The 23,173-nt window shown below is 41.9% G+C and overlaps 1 protein-coding gene across 2 annotated transcripts in view; it reads right to left on the bottom strand.

The window, feature by feature from the left end:
* The window catches only part of DENND3 (DENN domain containing 3), a 76,352-nt gene extending 53,804 nt beyond the window's left edge, over window positions 1-22,548 (bottom strand). For both annotated transcript variants that reach the window (XM_067558328.1, XM_067558329.1), the window contains exons 1-4: window positions 22,396-22,548; window positions 8,645-8,921; window positions 7,797-7,912; window positions 7,169-7,308 (exon numbers count right to left, since the gene is read on the bottom strand). In XM_067558328.1, the coding sequence (XP_067414429.1) occupies window positions 7,169-7,308; window positions 7,797-7,912; window positions 8,645-8,921; window positions 22,396-22,479 (617 nt within the window). In that variant the 5' untranslated portion in view covers window positions 22,480-22,548. The remainder of the gene's footprint in view (window positions 1-7,168; window positions 7,309-7,796; window positions 7,913-8,644; window positions 8,922-22,395) is intronic.
* Between the last annotated feature and the right edge of the window lie 625 nt (window positions 22,549-23,173).

The raw sequence follows: 23,173 nt of genomic DNA, 5'->3' as shown, positions 1-23,173 counted from the left end.
TTCTGCTCCCCAAATAATTATGTAGGCTCCTTCCACTGTGGGGTCCTCCAGACTTGGCCAGAGGTGTTTTGATTAGACCTCTATGTACTGTGCATTGATTTAAAAAAACTACAACTATTCCAATTGAATTGTAGGGGCAAGACTCTATAAGAACTACAAATCCTATGATACAGCTTTTGGCACCTTCTGGGACACTTTGGACTTATCTCTGTAATCCTGTATCTGGGCAGAAGTGGAAAGTCAGGAGATCCTACAGGGACTGTACTGAAAGTTAGAGCCCTGCCCAGATACAAAATGTGGATCCACATCCACCAGAATCAACATGTATCCAAGCCACGAGCCACACTCTGTATTTTATGTCTATCCGCATCTGCACTGCACAAGTTGCCAATCAGCTATTTGGCGACCAACCCTCACCCAGCCCCTCACCCCCTTGCTGATCAGCAGTTCGGCCACAGATAAGCTGTTGTCCGGCCAGCCACCGTCAAACACCAGATCGCCTGCTGGTCGGCGGAACCCGCCGAACAGCAAATCAGCGGCCAGCGGGGGGCAGGGACTGAGAAAAAAAGATCATGGCCTGAAAAGGAGTGTCCAGAATTTCATGAGAGGGGGAGGCTAGGCCTGGAGCAAGCTGTGCTAACTTACCAGATTTAGGCATCCAGCAGGATAAAAGCTTGTAGCAGCTGCTTGTATTTAGATCCAGAGATTGGGGAGACTCTGCTGCCTAGACATCCCTGCTGAAACCACATGACCGGTATTAAGGTCACGCTGAGCCTGCAGGCTTGCTAGCAGCAAGCTCCAGCTCACCAACTCCTTCTCAGCAGCCAGCCACTGAAAGCTACAGCCAGAAGCACTGGCTGTACTGGCAGAACATGAGTTGTGCCCACAGGCAATCGTGGAAAATGCGAGTACCACAGAGACTATCCTCCATGTTTGGGGAGACCTTGTCAGTCCCCTGGGTGGTGTGGTATGAAAGTCCTCATGCAAGGAAGTGTCTCCTCACAGGCTATTCAAGGAGAAGATCAAAAAGCTTGTAAGAAAAAGCAATTGGCTGCTTAGAGTTAATGGCTGTTTTATAACTGGGATTATTACCAGCTACCACTATATCATCTTTAACCTGCCCTATATAAAAAGTGTCTTAGGCCTATTATCTGGACTGCCTCTGCTGATTCAGAGATAGTGCCACTTTTGAACTGTTTGTCATGCCCAACCATCACAAAGTGTCTGGGATTTTACAACTACGGGGGAGGGCACACCATGGAGGCGCTGAGTTTGTATAATGCTAACGGTGATAGTTCTTATGTATGTTTAAGGGTTTTGGTTTGGTTTTTTAATGGAAGTCTGTTGCAGTGAGTAGTGGTTATGTTTATTTTAATGCTTATAAGTCACCACCATTAGCTGCCACCTCTTAACTTGTCACAGTTGTTACAGTCGGTACCTAGTTTATTACCTAGTTGCATTGTCACTGTATTTTGCTATGTTATGATTAAGTAAAGCAGTTCCTGGATCCAATTTGCCTATTTGTATCATTTAGGCCGGAGTTGTTCCTGGAAGCTACCTAAGCATTCTAACAGAGGTATACGGTGCATATCCAGATGGGGGCACTGCCAATTGTCATTCTTCCTATAAGCAGAGAGCTGTTGCAGATGGGTGGAATGAAGATTCTCACCTATACAACACCACCGCTAGGACCACCCCAGGATCTTCATCATCCTTAAGAGTATCAGGTGCACAGGCAAGAGATGAGCATTTGCCAGCTTCCAGGTGATCCAGGAGGGAAAAGAAGGATACAGCTACTTAGACTGTGATCAAGTCACCCCTTAACCATCTCTTTGTTAAATTCACCAGACTGAGCTCAAATCTTTCACTAGTATATGCCTAGTTTTCCAATCCTTTAATTATTCGGATGGCTGCTCTCTGAACTTTCTAGAATTTATCAAAATCCTTCCTGAATCGTGGACACCAGAACTGGACACAGTATCTGTAAGGCATAAGGACCCAGAGCAAACCTGTTTACCTACTAGTTTAACCCACAGGCAACCTAACAAGCACAGCTAGTCTGTAGTAGGCTGCCTAATTGGCTACATCGCCTGATTGGGTGGAAGAGTCAAAAGACCAGCTCTTAAACCCAGCAGCAGTGGCTTAGTGGCTGCCCAAATAATTTGCCCATGGCTGTGATAGCCTTGTTCCTGCTTTACCCCTGAACTTGCCTCTGCCTTGCCTCACTCCAGGTAACCCAATTCTGACTCTAGCTCCAGTTTCTGACTTCTGCTCTGACGACTAGACATGATCATCGACATCCTGGTCTCTGACAGTATCCCAATAGCTAAACACAGAGGTAATATAACTTCCCTACTCCTATTTGATTTATACATCCAAGGACTGCATTATCTCTTTTGGCCACATCCAAACAGAGGCCAGAACTGTCAAGAAGTATATTAAGATTTCAGAAGAGAGACCAATAGTTTGGGGGCGGGAGAGAGGCTTTACAAGGGTTTTAACGTCTTGATAAACAGGTCCTGTAGAAATCAACCTTTTATTGTTATTCACAAACTTCCAGTCCCTTGGTTAAAGAAGCACCAGCCTGAGCCCCAAACATGGGAACAGTCAGCTCCCACAAAGAGGGCCAGGGAAATCTTGCAAGAATTATTTACTGTGACACCATAGAGTGTTAACAAGGCTCCTAGACATAAAGAAAAAAGATTCAGCTATTCTGAAGCAGTCGTTAAGTACCTCGTAAAGAATATACAAATGCTCCATCATTCTCAGCTAAAATGCTGTTATATTTAAGCTATGCCACACATTACCAGCACAGCAAGAAGGCCAGTCAGTGTTCTGAGGCACAAATAGTACTCTAGCACGTCCAGCAAATCATATGGCACAATTAGTCTGGTCAAATCCTCACATTTGCATCAATGAGTAGGAAAAATGGATGAAAGGAAAGGGACAGAGAATTTTAAATAGAACACCTGTGCCTATTTATGTACAGATAGTGATGCCTTGAAAACTCTGTCCTAGTGAAATGAGCTGTGGGAGCAAAAAACATACTTCAAGCAGAGAGATTACCCAGGAGCGTACAGGTGCTCTAACACTATTAACTGTGTGTGATTTACTTTAGAAATTTTTCAGAAATCAAGGCATTCTAACAGCATCTTTGGGCTGGCTCACAAATGGCTCATAACCTTCTGTAGCACAGGCTTAGAAACATGTTCAAAGGGCTGGTGCACAGGTTGGAAGCTTTACCATTTGAGAGAAAGAGAGAATGTTCATCCGTCCAATATATGGATCCACCCAGAAATGGGTTGTTGCCCAGTGACTGAAGATGCTTTTTTCGGTTTAGGTGGAGAGAATTTGTGGCCTAGTCGCGAGCATACTAGACGAGGCCTCAGGAGACCTGGGTTCTATTCCTGCTTCTGGCCTGCTAGATGGCCCTGGACAAGTCACTTCACCTCTCTGTGCCTCAGTTTCGCCAACTGTAAAAATGGAAATAATTATACTGACCTTTGTAAAACACTTGCAATCTACTGATAAAAAGTCCTATATTAAAGTTATGTATGATTATTGATGTGCATTAGGGCGTGGATAATATACAACAGACTGGAATGGAAATACCTGTTCAATACTCCTGAAACCGTTAACTTTTTTAAAAAGAGCTATATAACTCCTGTAGATTAATCCAACAGCAACAAATGTTTTGTAATGGTCTGGATCTCAGTTGTTTGCCTTGGAGAGAGAGTCACACACTCCCATCTTCCTTTCAGTTTTTTCTGGCACTGGAATCACCAGTACTGCCCATTTGTAATGCAACAAGTATTTATAAAATTAAGATTAATGGTACAGAATATAAAGATCATGATTGTTCTGATGGAAATTTGCAAGTCAGTAACGTGTCTCAAGGTATAAACCAGGATTTAATGTATCCAATTACAAAATATGAGCACGTCCCAGATTTAAAAAATTAACTGGGACATAAGTAAGTTGTAACTTCTACTATAGGCTTCCCTTTGTTTATGTTAGGAACTTGAGCCTTCTGCAGAAGGCTCATAAAATACCTTGGAGAGACTGTGTATGAATAAAAATACGAATTCGCTTAGGGACAAATCCTGTTCACTGGAGGAGCTAGAGTATGTGAACTGTGCACAGGAATGTTCTGGGAAAAAATATAATATTTCGCCACTCCAGGCTGCACAGCGGAATAAGAGGACCTATATCAGCATTACTATAGCATCACAAATACAGAAGCTTCTATTTCGTGTGATTTCCCTAACTCCATCAAAACAGTCTCTCTCTCTGTGTATAACGCAGTAAACTAAAAGCCAGGAGAATGCAAGATCTAAACTTATCTACTAACAGGTATTTCATGAAGAAACTGGCATGGTCATATTTAGAGCTGGGTGAAACCTTTTGGACAAATAATTTGACAAAAAATGCAATTTCTATCAACACAAAACGATTCGTGAATTTGACATGAATTTGCTTCAGAAGGGACAGAGCGGAGACTGACTCATCTAGTGGACAGTCTCCTTATAAATATGGAGCATAGGACAAACTCCCATTCTGATACTACAGAACCTTTCAGAAACCTTGGCCCACCAAAAGACTACCACCACTGTCCCATCTGTGCAATGTAGCAGAAGTAGACAGAATTACATTGAGCTGTCTGGAGTCATTCTTTTCAAGCAGATTTTTGTAGAGTCATGACAGGCAACAGCTAGTCCTCCCTAAAAGCTCTCTCATGCTGAATCATACAAAGACTGACCTTATCCCCTATCTTAATCAACACCTGCCTCAGACCACTAAGAACAACTGTGAGATACCATGACTAGCATGGTCTACAATATGCCAATGCCACCTAGTCTCTATTACCTAGTCTCTGAAATAGATTATCAATAATAATGGTCCAAGTTTTAAAACTTGGCCACCTAATTCTAGACACACCAATTAATATAAAGTATTTCTTTATTAGATTTTTTTTTTTTAAAAACTACACACTACAGCAAGAGAGCACCCATCCAATGATCTGGACTCCCTTGACAAACTTTTAGAAATGCACTAAACTATACAGATTGTCAAAGACACTGAACACCTGCAATTTGCACTACAGTCAATTGTAGCTGTGAGTGCTCAGTGTCATGATTCCTGACATAACTGCACCTCTGACCCCTCCGTGACACCTCACTTGGTTTCAGGCCTCAAGCAGTCACCGTTCTAGAAGCAGAATCCTGTGAATCACTCCCTGTAGACTGGGGTCTTAGGCAGCAATACCTCCTGCAATTCACTGTGAACAATTTAGCAAGTCTGACTTTCCGAACCTGCAGTTCAATTCTCTCACGTGCAATGACAGGGTTAAGCAGTGATCAGCAAGTCGTCTTAAAGCAAAGTATTATTTATTCAGAACAAAGTATTGCAAAGAAAACATCCCATAAAAACAATGAACAGCTTCAGTGCAGCTCTTAGCTTACACTAGGCAGTCACCCATCATTCACAGACACACCCTGGCAGGTTTCAAAGTCCTTCAGACTGTTATCACAGGATCTATCCCTCTTCATCACACTGTCATGCCAGTTCTCTGATTAGATAAGAATGACCTCTTTGTCTAGATCAGGCTGGTAACTTTATACAGTTCTCTGTCTGGTAGCCTTCTTTATCCAAATCAAACTAGTAAAAGCAATTTCCCGGAGAGGTTAGGTCCCCCCATACTTGTTACCTGCCTAGGGATTTGCAGTAATTACCCTTCAGTGATTTTTTAGCTCATTTAGGATACACTGTAAACCACCCACAATGGAGTCAGAAAACAATCCTAGCTTTTAAATGTACATATAACAACATTTAAATATTGATACAATAGTTTGGCAATTCCTGTTGTGTATATTATGTCATAGCCAACACCACTGAAAATCATGTCACTTTGTTATTAAAACCCTACTATTTCTCCTAACATCTTTAAACCTACATGTAAGAGTATTACCCACGGAAGCAACTACACCACCACTAATCACCTGATGTTTTGCTACTACATTTTCGGCATTTTTGAGACTTATAGTTAGTTGGAAACTCTTTTTTTTTTTCATTTAGATTATTACTGAGAGTCGACAACTGCAAGTTATTCAGCACTGTACAAATGTAAGAAGACAGAGTATCTGCCCTAAGAAACTTACAATCCATTTCAGACACAGACATATACATATTATACAGCGTAAAGATGGAAATGTGAAAACTTGAGATGGTAACCCCACACAATATACTGAAGCACTACAGTAATCAATGAACAGCTCCCCAAGGTCCACCCCATCGCTTGACCTACCTTTAAATTTGAAGTATTTTAAGAAATGTTCTAGAAGTAGATTATTCTTCTCAACTCTAGACCTTCAAAACAGGGTGATTTGGGAACTGAAGATTTTCTCCATCTAATTTGCTTGTCGGCTATCAGAACACTAAGTAATCATGTACGCCTTCCCTCATGTGGAGTGGCTAGGTCACCTTATTGCAAAGTGTGTCTAACCAGTTATAGACAAGTATATTTATGCTCACAGTGAGGTGTTTTAAAATTATTTTCCCCATGTAGACAGCCCTGCAGAGTCTGAGATCTTCCAGGTAAAAATCTAGACAACCTATATAAAAAATCTGTTACCTGCAGCTATTAATTTTCCACAGCCATGTAAAATCTCAAAGAACACCAAGAGACACTATTGCAATTTCTTTGAAACTGAACTTCTATTTTGTTATTATCCAGGTGGCTTTTGTTTTAACTTCCTTTTTTCCCTGCCTCATGCCATAATCACATATAAACAATTCCAGTTTTATTGTTACTCAAACATTCCCACTTGTCCAATTTTGAAAATTCATACATAAATTCATATATACATTCATACATAAAAAGGACATAAAAAAACAAAGCGTTTCCACTGTTGTTTCCAACTAACTATAAGTCTCAAAAATGCCGAAAATGTAGTAGCAAAATATCAGATGATTTAGTGGTGGTATAGTTGCTTCAGTGGGTAATACTCTTACGTGTAGGTTTAAAGATGTTAGGAGAAATAGTAGGGTTTTAATAACAAAGTGACATGATTTTCAATGGTGTTGACTATGACATAATGACTATGACTGACTTGTAAATGTAGTGGCAGCAGATTCATAAATGATGCAACAGTGATGATATAATACTTACCAAGAGAGACAATCCTTGAGGGCATTAAAATATGGATATCTGGATATGACACAAATAGCAAATGGTACGAAGCAGGCAAAAGCTTTAGCAGTCTGCACCGATTCCCAGTAGGCCTGTCCATTTGAAGAATTATATCCATCCTACAAGAAAGCTACTTATTAATGTTGTGATGTTATTCAAGAAATTATGGCTGCTATTTTTGAGAGAACCTAAACAAATTAGACACCCAACTCCCATTGGACATCTAACTGCCTTAGACTCCTTTTAAAATCTCTGTTTATAAAGATTAGATCTACCTGCTAAAAGCTAATTATTTGAGCTAAGAACATCTCCCAAGAATATACTAAGTCACAAACAAACACCTAAAAACATGCTTAAGGCCAAACAATACTCTCAAGTACTGCCGCACAGTTCGCACTGAATTCTATAAGAACTGTGCTTGAATATACAGGCACAGTATCATATTAAGTTAGGAGTACTTCTCTTAAAGTAGGAGTTGTTCCATATTGGTATTAAAATATAAATATATCCAATAATGTCAGGCATCCAATGAACTAGGCACTGTTATCAAAATGTATTACCTAACATTTAAATAAGCTTTAATAAAGTGTAAATTAAAAAGACATACCTGCATAGGTTGGTAATACTGTGCAACAACACCATATGTTCTATTACCACAGACATCAGTGAAGACCAGAAAATGAATGTGATCCTCTTTTGCTTCAGAAGTTATATGAAGTCCTCCTGCAAATGAGACAAGTTCTTTTCAAAACATACACTACTGAAAAATAGCTTTTTTATAATGCTGCTTGCATTGCTATAGTGATAACAAGTATTACGATAGTTGCTATTTTACTTCCATGGTAATGCTTCATTTTAAAGGCATCACAGCACATCTACATAATACACTTGATCTGAAATTGTTATACAACATCTTAAGCCATATACAGATTTCACTGGCGAAGTAAAAACACTACACAGCTCATTTTGTATTTGTGATATGCCAAAACACAGCTGATGGACTTTGTCTATTTTTTTAAAAGGCTTGTGGGAAATGGTCTCTATTTCAGGGACATCCAATATATAGTATATTGAAGTGGAAAAAGGTATTCATTCGTATTTAGAAGGAAAATATTTTCTTTGATCTAATGACAGAAGAGATGGGTTGGGAAAACAGCCTTAAACATTGCTCTGAAATACAGGAAAGGAGAGAAATGTAATTAGAAGCTCTCTTGGGCAGGGATTCTCTCTTTATTCTGTACTTATATAGCCTCTGGCACAATGGAGTCCTGTTCCATGATTGGGGCTATGTGGTGCTATGCTAATACAAATAATAAACAAACTAACTTGTCAATATCCATACACAGCCCCAATGGAGGTAAGAGTTCGTGACTATTATTATTATAGGCCACCAAATGGATAACAACATGTTCATAAATATTTCTTTTAACAGTTGTTAAATGAAATCCACAATACCTGGAAAGCATAGTTGTGGCAAGCCAATAAAATCAATATCTTTTGGAACACTAATATCTTCAGTATCAGGTGCTTTCTGTTCCCCATTTGGATTTTTCACATTTTCAATCTTCGGCCTCTCTTTCTTTTTTCGGAAAGAACGCCGTTTTGTTTTATTGAAGTTATTACTATTTAAATTTGTTGCTTGACTCTCCTCTTTGCTGATAAACGGAGGCACAAAAACTGACAGAACTTCTGGATCAAGGGGAGGAAGGTTTCTCACTTTTTTCTGAGCAATCTAAAAACAAAATAAGTAGATGTATTTATTGTGGTTCTTTTTAATGTACTTAACCATACTTTCCATTCTGCCCTAATTATTGTAAATGTAACAAGAATAGATTTTTCTTCTTTTTTCCAGTTTCTTCATTTTCCCTTCCATGGCCTCATCCTAAACTCACTGACTGTCTTCAAATGTCACAACACCAGGTCCCTAATCTTAATCTATTCATGATTCAAATTTTACTGTATCCATGATTGTTCTTTGGCAAGCAATGTTTCCAAAAGTAACATCAGCGCATACCAAAAATATACTTTTTCTCCTTTCTTGTGTTAAGAATAGACCCAAATAATTCCATTTAGCCTTAAAGTGTTCTTGGAGAGAGAGAAACAAGAACAAAAAGGAAAATATGTCCGCATCCCCTCAAGTGTATCCTTGATTTCATAAATTACATTTCTTTTATACTATTCTGTAAAAAAAGCCTATACTTTTACATTACAACACAACTTAATACCAGTTAAAAACTGCATGCTGCCAACACCATCACAGATAAAACGGCAAGAGAGGCATTTTAAAGCACTAAGGGTGTGATTCTGTATTGACTGAAGTTAGAGAGTTTTCCCTCTGACTCATAGAGGTACATGACCAGATCCTATAAGATTATGCAGCGAAGTACAGTGCTTTCTGTTAAGTACCTTTGTAAAATACTGTAGCTCTACAAGCTCTCGCTCTCTCTTTTTGAAACAATTTATCCCTGAAAGTTTCAGAAGAGGGGCAAGGGAGCTCTTCTTCCTGTGCATGCCTGCGACTGAGTGGTGTAGCTGCATCTCTAACTCCTTGGCTGCAGATTCGTTCTGCAGCTTCAAAACTGCAAAAGCAATTTTTGTGTGTTCTAAGGGTGTGTGGAAACTGGGAGGCTGGGCCTCACTGTGACTGAATATATATGCCTCAATCTTCAAAACTTTGCTTCAAGGCTAAGTAAAGGATGAATCAGACCAATGACTGTTTACTTCCACCTTCAAACATAATGTAGCATCTCTACAAAAAAATATTCCCAAAGGCACAATGCTACCCTTTCCCTCCTATGCATTTTTCCACTATTTCAAAGATCTGAACCATAAATAAATGCTGCACTGCTTCATTTAAAACAGGTCTTTTTACACCAAAGGTTTTGGAATTAAGAAAAGTTTTAGCAGACTTGCCTCTGTGTTAATGGGTAGGTCAAATCAGTTGTTTCCTCCAGATTGGAGTGTACATATAGAAAAATGAGAAGGAATATTTAATTTCAAATATATGTTTGTATCTTGTGCTAAGTATACTGCAATAGTGTATTTCAAAGAAATTAAGGGTGAAAAATCGTCCTTCTACAGAACAGAATTAAAGACATGGTCTCTGCCACTGGCACTTTACAATTTAAAACAAAAGTTAGATAAGTATCCACTGGGAGATCCAGAGGATAGCAATTAACTTAAAAATATATTGTTATAAATTGTTGTGGTGATTGCCATATGCTGACATAGTAAGAGTCTGAAACTTTATTTTCCTTCTCTTACTTGACAGTTGTTGTCTAATTTCTAATGAAGTAATTGAGAAAAGAGACATTTCTAACCTGATGATCACGATCAAAACATGCTCCTATGCATAATCAAGGAATTAGCCCTTTGCCCTGAAACTGTCATACAAGAAAAATAAGGAGTTACTTCGGTGGCAGCAATCTTAATTTGTATTAAACCCCCTATAAGAGAATTACCAAATTCACTTGTCACAGTCAACTAATAATTCACTTGTACTGCAGGCTATGGCATTTCTTTGCTACAGAGTTCTGGACTATGTCCAATGATTTAACAGCCTCGCTTTGTAACATCTTGTGGGAGTGACAGTTCCTCTAATGTCACTGTCTTCAGCAGCATTAAATCCAACCTCTCTCTCTTTACTGCATTGTCAGTTCTGACATAGTGACCTGATTGTCAGGATCAAAGTCAGTTGACATTAAGTTCTCCAGCCAAAGTCATATCTTTTAGCCCAGCAGTTCAGGGATATTTTTTTTTTTTTTTTTTGGGGGGGGGGGGGGGGGAGGGGGGAGGTGACAGGAGAGAGGACATCATCTTTCAACTTGTATATATTTATAATGCTCTTCCTCCAATAAGACCCTAGAAGATAATGATGGAAAAGTTCACCTACTTAGTTACCTCCCATAATGTGCGAGGTGGTATACAGAACACAGATATTAAGACAGACCCTGCTCCAAACATCTTACTATTCCAGGAAAAGAAAAAGACAAGACAAAATGCACTGAAAGACCCAGGAGAGTGCAATCTTAAATATATTTGTTTTCTTTTCCTGAACTCATTCTTTTCTCCTCTAATATTGGAATAAAGCATGTTTCATTTGGAGGAGTATTTGTGGAGACCATGGAAGAAGTACCTCTTTTTTTTTGGGGGGGGGGGGGGGGGGGAGTTTGAAGAAGAGGAGGCTCAGAGCTTGTTGAGTGGGACTGAGAGGTCATTCCATGCATAGGGGATTGCACAGAGAAGACAAGAAGATACGAATAAGAAACAGAAATGAAAGGGGCTTAAAGGCAGATGTGCAGAGGCTGGACATGGTGCAGGGTGGAGTTTTGAAGGAGGCAACAGACAATTTAAACTTTATATGGTGGGTATATAATAAGGGATGAAGAGGCCTGATAAACAAGCAAGGAAGGTATCAATTGAGCGACTCAATCTGTATGGAAAGGACTAGAGTGACGCAGGCAGGAAGCCAGAAAGCCAGGCAGGAGAAGACCAGGATATGTGGAGAGGAAGGTGAAGAATTATAGATGACCTTTAATAGCTAAAACAAAAGAAGTTAAATCCCTGCTGTAAGTGCAAAAGACTCAGTTCAACTTTAACTATGGAGCTACAGCCAGCCCCTCACTAATAGAGAGCACAAAATAAATTATGCATTTAATTCAGTAAAACCTCCATTCTTTAACATTTACATAAAGCTAGCACAGAATTTCCCATCTGCCAAACCACTGTGCTGCCAGAAACCAGGGGGCCTGGCCACATAATTTGTAGGATAGTAATACTGTGACAGGGACTGGGATTTTTCCCTTAATATCGATTGCTAATAAATGACAATTAGAGTTGTTTTACCGTACACAATTTTAAGAACTGACCCAGTGTCATCATGGAGGGCAGGGAAGCAAAAAAGCATAAATATAAAAGTAAAGAGTCATATCTTTTAAAAATCAAGTAACATGATCTTTATTTTCTCATGTTATTGCAAATTCTGTGCTCCTAATTCTCCCATTATTTTTTTTAATGTCTTTTTCCCCCCATCTTGAGAAGGAAGAAACCTCACTACCCATGGAGGAATTGAAGCCACAACTGAGTTTACTGGGCTGGTCCTTTATGTCTCAGCAGCATTATGATGAGCCTCTGCTTTTTTTCAGCCTCCCATACAGTCCATGGATTCAACTGACAGCTCCCATAAAGTACAAAATTTTCCATGTTTTAACACTATTTTAATACTCAACTTAGTTAAAGGCCTAGAGATTGATCAGTAATTAGAATGCTGGATGTGATGTATCCTGGACTGTGCAAAGTCACAGTCAACACTGTGTGAAATAAACTGGTTCTTCACAACTGTGTTCAGACATGGTAAAACTATGTAATGTAGACCAGCCCTTAGTGAAATTGGTTCATGCCCATTACAACCATGAAAAAAGCTTCTCATATCAACAGTCATGGATATTTACAAAAAAAAGTAAAATGAAAGAAAGTCACAGAAATTGTAAAAATCCGATATAAACCTATAAAAAGCAATGAAAGGCTCCTATTACAATCTTCAAGCTGTTGTACTGAACTCCGCTGAAGACTAAAATCTTATATCCTTCAAAGTGAGTGAGAGGTACGCGAAGAAGTCATCTGAACCCAGAAATATGTGATATAAATTGCTATTGAAAGAAAGCACAGTATAAAACTGAAGGTACGTATGTAAACAAACAGAGTATGTATGAAGGAAAAGGGATTTTCCAAACCACCTTGTGAGGGATTACATGCACACTAGACATGGAAGACGTCAATCATTTTGATTTCCACTATCAGACCTCAAGGACCACACTTATGAAATCCTTAACTTCCCCTTGATTCTAGTAGATTTTCTTTTTGTTATTGTAAAACACATCCAATACTGAATGCAAAAAAACCAAAACCAAATAAAACAAAATGTTAAGATGAAAGAAACTGTCCAGTTCATTAGATCACTAGATAGTTGTTTTGATTGGTCACTTTTGATTAGATGAGTTTGTCGCCCTAAACACATTGTTTTTCTGAGGAGTACTTGGCAACTTGCTTAGCTGCAACACAAAGCTTTGAAATGCTTTGCTGCATTCCTTTTGACAAGCTAAAAGTGAAACCTAACAGACCAATCTGCAGTGAAAGATATGACAGTCACAGACATGCAAGAGGAAAAAAACAACAATCTAGTAAATATTTTTCAGGGCCAGTGGAGTAAAACTAGGGTCCAAGAATGACTAGCTGGTTTGTGCCACATGGCCTTCCAGCAACAGAACTGTAAGCATTAGAGACAGATACTACATTCTCCTTTTCTTTTCTCTCCCCCCCCCCCCCCCGATCACGTTTTGTCATTAAAAGTCTAAAATTTTCTTCTAAAAATCAAATGTGAGAGCCACAATTTGAAAGTGACTATTTCTGCCAACAATTAAATCTGACACTCCGTCAGACTATATCCAGGGTTTTTCGCTTTAAAAGACAGCCTATAAAAAAGAAAGGGAGAGAATAAGGAAAACTGTTTAAAATGAAGATTTGCTTGTTTTTCTATATATCTAATGTTCTCTCTTTTCTTTTTTTAAAAATGTGTTAACAAAATGCTTAACATAGTTTTGCTTTTTGTACACCAAATTAAGTCCTTGATATTGGAACCTCAAACTCAAATTAATGTTGTTTTTGTGGCAGTAAAAATGTAATAGAGTAACTTGTGATAACATCCTAGAAGTTTTATCTGATCCATACAACAAACCCCAGCTTCATGTTGCCATAACCATACCATTAAAGAACAATGGATCTAGCCCCCTCTGGAGCCAGATGCTCCTGTATCAGCCAAAGGGTAAACTGCCTGCCCTACAAATGTATTCTATCTTAAGTACTTACCATGATCGTTCAGAGCAATTGCAGCCATTTTTTCCCTTAGTTGTTCAGCACTGGTACCCACTCTCAGGCTTCCAGCTCCCTAGCTGTTGCCTTTCTTGGGTGGAGACCATCTCTCTCTCCCTTCTGCCCAGGTTACCTCCAGGCTGAACAGTTCCCTGCCTTTCATGTGTTATTTCCAGCAAAAGTCAGTCTACATAAACATGCCTGTTTGCTTCTCCCCTGAGATACCATACACAGTGTAACTGCCCACTATTATCAGTTACCACACGCTTCTTCCTAAGCAAGCATATTTTATTCTTAAGGTAAAAGTAATACAGAGAAAACATATTAAAAACAACAAAAGAACCTATATGCATGTTAATAAGCTTATCAGAGACCATAAGCGCTCTGGTCAGTGTCAGTCCTTGTCTCCTTCCATCCTTTCTCTAAACACTGAATCATAGAAGATTAGGGTTGGAAGGAACCTCAGGAAGTCATCTAGTCCAACCCCTGCTCAAAGCAGGACCAACTCCACCTAAATGATTCCAGCCAGAGCTTTGTTAAGCCACACCTTAAAAACCTCTAAGGATGGAGGTTCCACCACCTCCCCAGGTAACCTATTCCAGTGCTTCACCACCTTCCTAGTGAAAATGTTTTTCCTAATATCCAACCTAAATCTCCCCCACTGCAACTTGAGACCATTCCTCCTAGTTCTGTCATCTACCATTACTGAGAACAGCCTAGCTCCATCTTCCTTGGAACCCCCTTTCAGGTAGTTAAAGGCTGCTACCAAATCCCCCTCGTTCTTCTCTTCTGTAGACTACACAAGCCCAGTTAACCTCAGCCTCTGCTCATAAAGTCATGTGCTCCAGCCCCCTAATCATTTTCATATCCCTCCTCTGACTCTCTCCAATTTGTCCACATCCCTTCTGTTGTAGGGGGCCCAAAACTGGACACAATACTTCAAAAGTGGCCTCACCAGTGCCGAACAGAGAAGAATAATCACTTCCTTCAATTTGCTGAAAATGCTCTTACTAATACCGCCCAATATGCCATTAGCCTTCTTGGCAATAAGGGCACACTGTTGACTCATATCCAGCTTCTTGTCCACTGTAACCCTCAGGTCCTTTTCTGATGAACTGCTGCCTAGCCAGTCAGTCCCCAGTCTGTAGCAGTGCATGGGATTCTTTCATCCTAAAGTGCAGGACTCTGCATTTGTCTTTGTTGAATCCCATTAGATTTTTTGGCCCAATCCTCCAATTTGTGTAGGTCATTCTGTATCTTATCCCTACCCTTCAGCATATCTACCACTCCTCCCAGCTTAGTGTCATCTGCAAACCTGCTGAGGGTGAAATCCACCCCATCCTCCAGATTATTAATGAAGATGTTGAACAAACCGGGCCCGGCACTGACCCCTGTGGCATTCTGCTTATTACCAGTTGCCAACTAGTCATCAAGCCGTTGATCACTACCCATTGAGCCCAATGACCTAGCCAGCTTTCTATCCATCTTATAGCCCATTCACTAAATCCATACTTCTTTAACTTGCTGGCAAAAATACTGTGGGAAACCGTAACAAAAGCTTTGCTAAAGTCAAGGTATATCACATCCACCGCTTTCCCCATATCTACAGAGCCATTCATCTATCACTGAAGGCAATCAGGTTGGTCAGGCATGACTTGCTCTTCATGAATCCATGCTGAATGTTCCTAATCTCCTTCCTCTTTTCCAAATGTCTCAAAATTGATTCCCTGAGAACCTGCTCAATGATTTTTCCAGGGACTGAGGTGAGGCTGTCCAGTCTGTAATTCCCCGGTCCCTCCTTCTTCCCTTTTTTGAAGATGGGCACTATATAGTGCCTTTTTCCCAATCATCCAGGACCTCCCCCAATCAGCACAAGTTTTCAAAGATAATGGCCAATGGCTCTGCAATCACATCAGCCAATTCCCTCACCACCCTCTGATGCACTGCATCCAGCCCCATGGATTTGTGTATGTCCAGCCTTTCTAAATAGTCCTGAACCTGTTCTTTCAGCAGTGAGGGCTGCTCACCATCTCCCCATTCTGTGCTGCCAAGTGCAGTAGTTTGGGAGCTGAGCTTGTCTGTGAAGCCAGAGGAAAAAAAAAAAAAGTTCTGAGTACTTCAGCTTTTTCCACATCATCTGTCACTAGGTTGCCTCCCCCATTCAGTAAGGGGCCCACATTTTCCCCGACCGTCTTGTTGTTGCTAACATATCTGTAGAAACCCTTCTTGTTACCTTTCATGTCCCTTGCTAGCTGTAACTCCAATTCTGTTTTGGCCTTCCTAATTTCACTCCTGCATGCTCGAGCAGTATTTTTATACTCTTCCCTAGTCATCTGTCCAAGCTTCCACTTCTTGTAAGCTTCCTTTCTGTGTTTAAGCTCAACGAAGACTTCTTTGTTAAGCCAAGATGGTCGCCTGCCATATTTGCTGCACATCGAGAAGGTTTGCTCCTGCACCCTCAATACAGTCTCTTTAAAATACAGTAAGCTCTCTTGGACTCCTTTCCCCCTCATATTAGCCTCCCAGGGGATCCTGCCCATTAGCTCCCTGAAGGAATCAAAGTCTGCTTTTCTGAAGTCCAGGGTCCATATCCTGCTGTTCTCCTTTCTTCGTTTTGTCGGGATCCTGAACTCGACCATCTCATGGTCACTGCTGCCCAAGTTACCACCCACTTCTACTTCCCCAACCAATTCTTCCCTGTTTGTGAGCAGCAGGTCAAGATGAGCACAGTCTCTATTAGGTTCCTCAAGCACTTGCACCAGGAAGTTGTCCGCAACACTTTCCAAAAACTTCCTGGACTGTCTGTGCACTGCCGTATTCCTCTCCCAGCAGATGTCAGGGTGATTGAAGTCCCCCATAAGAACCAGGTCCTGTGATCTGGAAACTTTCACTAGTTTTCTGAAGAAAGCCTTGTCTACCCCATCCTCCTGGTTTGGTGGTCTATAACAGATGACCACCATGCTATCACCCTTCTGGCTCTTGCCTCTAAACTTAACCCAGAGACTCTCAACAGGCTTTTCTCCAGCTTCATACTGGAGCTCTGAGCAATCATATTGCTCTCTTACACACAGTGTAACTCCTCCACCTTTTCTCCCAGGCCTGTCCTTCCTGAATAGTTTATACCCATCCATGACAGTACTCCAGTTGTGAGAGTTACTCCACCAAGTCTTGGTTATTTCAATGACATCATAGTTCCTTGACTGTGCCAGGACTTACAATTCCTCTTGCTTGTTTCCCAGGCTTCTTGTGTTCATGTATAAGCACCTAAGATAAATAGGCGACTGCCCTACTTTCTCAGTGAGCACCAGGAGGCCTCCCCTGTTGCACCCTCCTCCTTGTGCTTCCTCCTGGTGTCCCATCCCTTGTGTATTCTTCAGCCATATTCTCAGTTCCTGCCTCCGCTGGAGTGGGACACCAAGCCTAGTTCCCAAATTGGCCCTCTAAGAAGTGAATGATTGCATGCTTCAATGTTACTTTAACAGTTTTAATTTTCAAATGTTTACACTAGAATATACATTATAAACTGAATAATATTCTTTTTTTACATTATTACAGTGTCACTGCTTCCACATTGGGCACTCAGTTCATTTCAGTCCAGTACATTAAAAGTAACTATTAGGATTCTTCTATTGACATGACATTAATACAAAACAGCAATGTCATTCCAATAAGTGTGCAAGATTTGACGATCTACAAGCAGCAAAGTGACAACTACCAATATTTTGTAACAATATATTCTATGTCATTGCCAACATAGATAAAAATGTTACTGCTTTATTCAAAGTCACATGAGCTCACCTGTGGTGTGCTGACAGTATTTTGGAAACTGACTACTCAAGCCCTGGGAAGAGAAAGTGCCTCATGTTCCTCAACAGTACAATCTCCAGAAAGCCCAGAAATGCTAGCATCTAGCTTCAGTGTAATAAAAGACATAAATTCAAAGATAAATAATAGAAATCAGGTAGGGTATTACTGGGGGCTTCAACAAAAATACACAGGCCCTCGTGGGGAAAAGGGCAGGCTGTGTGACTTGATACTACAGTAAGTAAACTGCTTTTTCAAAATTTCATTTCTTTCTCAAAAATCTGTTTAGAAAAAAATTTCCTAGTTTTTTTTGGAGTAAGTTTTTGTAGATTTGTATATTTTGATAAGTATTACAGAAAATTTATGTTATAAATTAATGCTATTTATGCTATAAATATTAAAATAGAGAAGTTTAAATATACTGGACCCTAGACCTAGATGAATTCAACCATTTCAACTTCTGCTATCCATTTCCTTGACTGTATCTTGTGAAATTTATAAAAAGAAATCCACTACAAGTAGGAGGAATTTATGAAACATACCCTGTATGCTTGCCTAGCAAAAAATAAAATTTTAACACAGTATTGCTCCATAACGTGAGACATCAGTAGAAGTGCAAAGTATTACACTGCTTTCATTAAATGCATGAAAATTCAAGATCACTTAAATTCACTGACAGCCTCCAAAATTGTATTAAATAAATGAACCTACAGAAAAGCTCTGTGCAAACAAAAATGCTTCACTAACAAAAGTTGGTCCAATAAAAGATATTACCTGCACCTGATCTCAAACAAACATGCCACATAAAAACAAAAGCATAACAGGGGGGGAAAAACTAACTTGTCCGCAAGTTTTAGTTTTCCAGTGTGCTCTGTCATCTATTTGTCTATCTTTTATGTCCCAGTTATCACTGAAATCAGCTTGGGGATTAGTGCCTCATATTGTAAGCTTTCATGGGCGGGCATGTTTTTACCTTGTGTGTTTTCTATAGCACTGAATATGCTGGTGCCCATAACAAATAGTAAGACATTACAAAAGTCCAATATCACATTTAACTAAAACAGTTATAATTCTCCTTGCTGTATATACATTTAAATCTATTCCATCATTGAAAGTAAAAGCAAAAGAAATCCTTTTGTAGACAATATAAAGTTTTAAAAAAATCTATTCTGCATCTTATACTGTAACCTATAGTGGTGCTTTTGTGCTGTACAACATTTGTGACAGTTTTCTATATCCTTAGACAGATAGGCCAATTTACATTGTATGTTATCTATTTTCTCACATTGGTGTACATTTGATTTGGAATCCAATACATATTAAACAAAATGAAAAAAAAACAGGTAAAATTTTCAAGTGCATAAGCAACTTTGGAACTAAGGGACAGGCCTACGATATAAATTTCTGCTGACACAACTATGGTGGTCAGAGATGTGAAGAGGAATGATCCCTGACCAACACAGTTGTGCCAGCATAAGTCCCTAGTGTAGATGCAACTATACCAACAAAGCTGCATTTTCACTGGTATAACTTGTCTTGCTGGTATAGCTGCCTCCACACTAGAATGCTTTGCCAGTATAATATACCAGTATTCCTACACCAGTAAACTGTTCCTAGTGTAGGTGTAGCAAAATCTCACTAAAAATCAGTGGTACTTGGGCCCTGATCCTGCAAACACTTATGTATATGCTTAACTTTATTATCACAAGTAGACTTCTTTAGTATATAATACATAAAAATTATTAAAGGTTGCAAAGTTAAACCAATGAGATCATGTAAATTAAAGACATACAAGGGGGCTTAATTAAGTTTGCACAGGCAACCTTACACACTGAGTAAAGGATGTGGTGCAAATCTAAAAACTGCTGAGCCAATTAAATTACCATACTAAAGTGACCAAAATTACAGACCTACTATGGTAACAGCCAGTGTTACCACTTATAATATAGACATACTCAGTGAGCTACCCCGAATACGAAAACCCCTAGTACAGTTTCCTTCTTGTCCTCCCCACCCCTCTTCTGACATCCTGTGGAGGGACAGAATTCAAAACAGAAAGCATGAGCAGAACACTGCAGTTGGCTCACTTTGGGCCAATTTTCCTTCAGTCCTTCAAAACAGATCTCTTAATTACCTGTTACATCCACATTCTGTATTTCAAAATAATCTAGCAGCAATATTTGTGACACCATTTCCCTAATTTGGAAGTGTATATGTTTACTGGCCTTAAACAAGGCTCCAAAATTTGAACCTTTCATTAAATAAACTGAAACCAACAAAAGATGCCCCGCTAGAAAGTGGCAACAAATTCAACAATGACCCTTTTATGTGATGCCATTAATGAGCACAAACAATTTCAACTTCAAGCAAGGCAGTAAAAACTGTGTGAAGAGAGACTTAGCTAATAGTGTTGTGCCTACCCCTTGCTAACATCTTCCCATAGTGGGACAGCATATAGATGTTCCAGCAAAGCCTACTAGTATATTTAATTGGAGGAATGAAGAAGACCCATTTATCTTGTAAGTCACATGGAACAACTGGTAATAAGTGAATTACATTCCAAACATTTGCTTTACATTAGAGTCAACCACACCAACTTCTAATGTACTGGAATCAATCAACCTGTGCTAAATTGAAATTAGTGACTTAAAGAACAGTCCCAACATAGAAGCTTTATTGCATATTCCTTGTCCTCTGCCTCCAGTGGAAGGTGGGCAAAGAATACTAAATAATAAAACGTGTGCGTTGTTTAGGCATTTGCTGATCTCCTTCAGCATGACTAACAACTATTTTTCCATTCCTCAGCTATCTGCAGGTCCTTTTGAGAAGTTATATACTTTAAGTTTCAGACACCTTACCTGTGTTGATGGTCTGCCTTGATCCAGACTAACTGACAGAACATGCCCCTTCTATACTACTTCGTCAGAGCAGCTAGCAGCAGTGATGAGACAAACCAATAACTTTACTAACAACTTTGTTTTTAAAGTGAAAGATGGCAAAATAGACAATTGAACTAGAAAGTCAATGATCTCAGACTAAATTTCTTAGAAAAGCAGCAATGCTACTGAGAATTGCCCAATAGCCACATAAACATTGTAAAAGAAAAAGATTAAAAGAACTGGTAAGATCATTTAGAGATGCAACCCATCCGAAAATGGTTGGGACTATCCAATTTCATTCAGAATACTCTGCAAAGTCTGCATGAAATCTAGGTCATTGGAGATTTTTAAGAGCACGTTAGACAAACACCTGTAAACGACGGTCTAGATCAGCGGTTCCCAACCTGTGGCCTGGGAGTCAAAAGTGGCCCACAGGGATTTTCGAAGTGGCCTGCAGCTCCCCTTCTGCTGGGGGCAGAAGGGAGCCACTGCCTAAGGACACAAGTGGAGTGCACTGCCCTGGGGCTAAAAGACAGGTGCAGCCTTCTGGCTGCAGCCAAGGAGATGGGAGATCATCACTCCCCACCCCCTGGCTGTAACAAGGAGCACAGCAAAGCACTCTCTGCCTGGGTCCATAGGTGCTGGGGTCCCTGCCGGAGGCAGAGGGAGGGGAGCACTGATCTCCATCCCCCTGGCTGCAGAAGGGAACCACAGCCTAGGAACCCAAGCGTAGCACACAGGGCTACAGGAAGCGTGCGGTTTCCCTGCTGCAGCTACACGGACGGGCGATCAGCAAGGAGGCAGCCTCCTTGCTGAACTCCTTCAGTCTGCCTGCAGTGGGTGGGTGGCCCTTCACAGCTCTAAAAATTGCATCTCTGGCCCCTGAGCCAAAAAGGTTGGGAACCACGGGTCTAGATAATACTTAGTCCTGCTTTGAGTGCAGGGAACTGGTCCCTTCCAGTCCTTCCATGCTATACGGCAAACACTGACGGTGGGTGGGAAGGTCTGGATTCCAAAAGCCACTTTTGGCGGCTCCCACCAAGGATGTGCTGCCACTGCAGGAAGCCTGTTTGAGGCGGCATGCGGAAGCCTTTCCACCGTATCAACACCTACCAGCGCAGCCTCAGGAGAGGCCGGTCCTGCTTCGAGCAGCGGGTCGGACCAGATGACCTCCTGAGGTCCCTTCCAACCCTATGTCTATGAACAGCCAGACAGGGGCAAAGCAGCATCCCCTCCTCTCCCTCACCCGCCCGCCCGGCTGGAGGAGCCGGGTATCCGGGAAAGGCGACCTAAAGCTCGGACCCGGTCCCCGGCCCCGAGGCAAAGCAGCCCGACTTCCCCGCCTCGCGCATGGCTAACCATGGTTACCCGCCCGCGGTTCGCGCCGGGGTCACGCCGTCTGGCGCCAGGCAGGGGAAGCGGTGAGCAAAGCAGGGGCCGGACGGGTCGGTCAGGCGTGTCCGTCTGTCATCCCGCCCCGCGCGCGGAGGAGGCAGCCGGTTTTCACGGCCCCGGGCTGTCAGGGCGGCCGACGCTGCCTCACCCGCGCCGGGTAAAGAGGGGTCGTGTGGTGTCGCCCTCCCCCCCCGCCTGTGGTGCCGGCAGCGGGGCTCGGCTGGAGCCCGGGAGGGGCGGCCCGAGGCCGGCGCCAGTTACCTGGTAAGCGTCTTTCGCCCTCTCCGCCGAGACGCCCACCAGCACGCAGACCTCCAGCAAGCCGGAGGGCAGCGCCTCCTCCATAGCTCCGGCGCGGGACGGCAGCCGCGAGCGGGGAACCGAGCCGAGCCGAGCCGAGCCGCCCTCTCTCACTCACACACACGCCTCGCTCCCCCGGGCGGGGGCGGGGGCGGGCACCCACCTGCCCCCCCGCCTCAGCCCGCCCTGCAGCCGAGCCCCCTCCCCGCACCGCAGGCGGCGAGCCAACCCCCGCTGCTCTAAGGTGAGAGAGAGAGAAAGGGACGTTACGGACCAATCGGCCTCTGATTGGCTGTCTGCCCCGTTGACCACGCCCCCTGGGGAAATGTAGCCAATCGGAGCCGCCTACACATGGCGAGGACGGGGACTTCGTCCTCCCTCTCAGGCGCGACAGGCGCAGCCCCAATGCCCCTCCCCCGGCCTTGTACACAAAGGGGGGGAGGGGAAGCGCTGAGCGCTCTCGGGGGGGGCATAACTGCCCTGAGCGCGCTGCTGCCTCCCCTCCCCCCATGGGGGAAGAGAGGGGTGTGGAAGGGACCAGTTACTTACCCCTCCCCCGCCTGCCCCCGTGCACACACCTCTCCTCACACTCCAGCTGGCTCGTTCTCACACCCACACACACACACACACACTATCTTTGGTCGGCATCACCTCTAGCCGGGGTACCTACTTGAGCTGTGCACCCCCGGCTCTGACATCTACCCCCCCAGCTCTGACATCTCTCCTATCACGGCCGTCT

The sequence above is a fragment of the Emydura macquarii genome, unplaced genomic scaffold (assembly GCF_026122565.2).
Source record: "Emydura macquarii macquarii isolate MOO-44397 ecotype Brisbane River unplaced genomic scaffold, CSIRO-AGI_Emac_v2 contig_1947, whole genome shotgun sequence".
Taxonomy (NCBI): domain Eukaryota; kingdom Metazoa; phylum Chordata; order Testudines; family Chelidae; genus Emydura; species Emydura macquarii.
The sequence above is the reverse complement of the archived record's forward strand: the minus strand, read 5'-3'. Positions and strand labels throughout refer to the sequence as shown.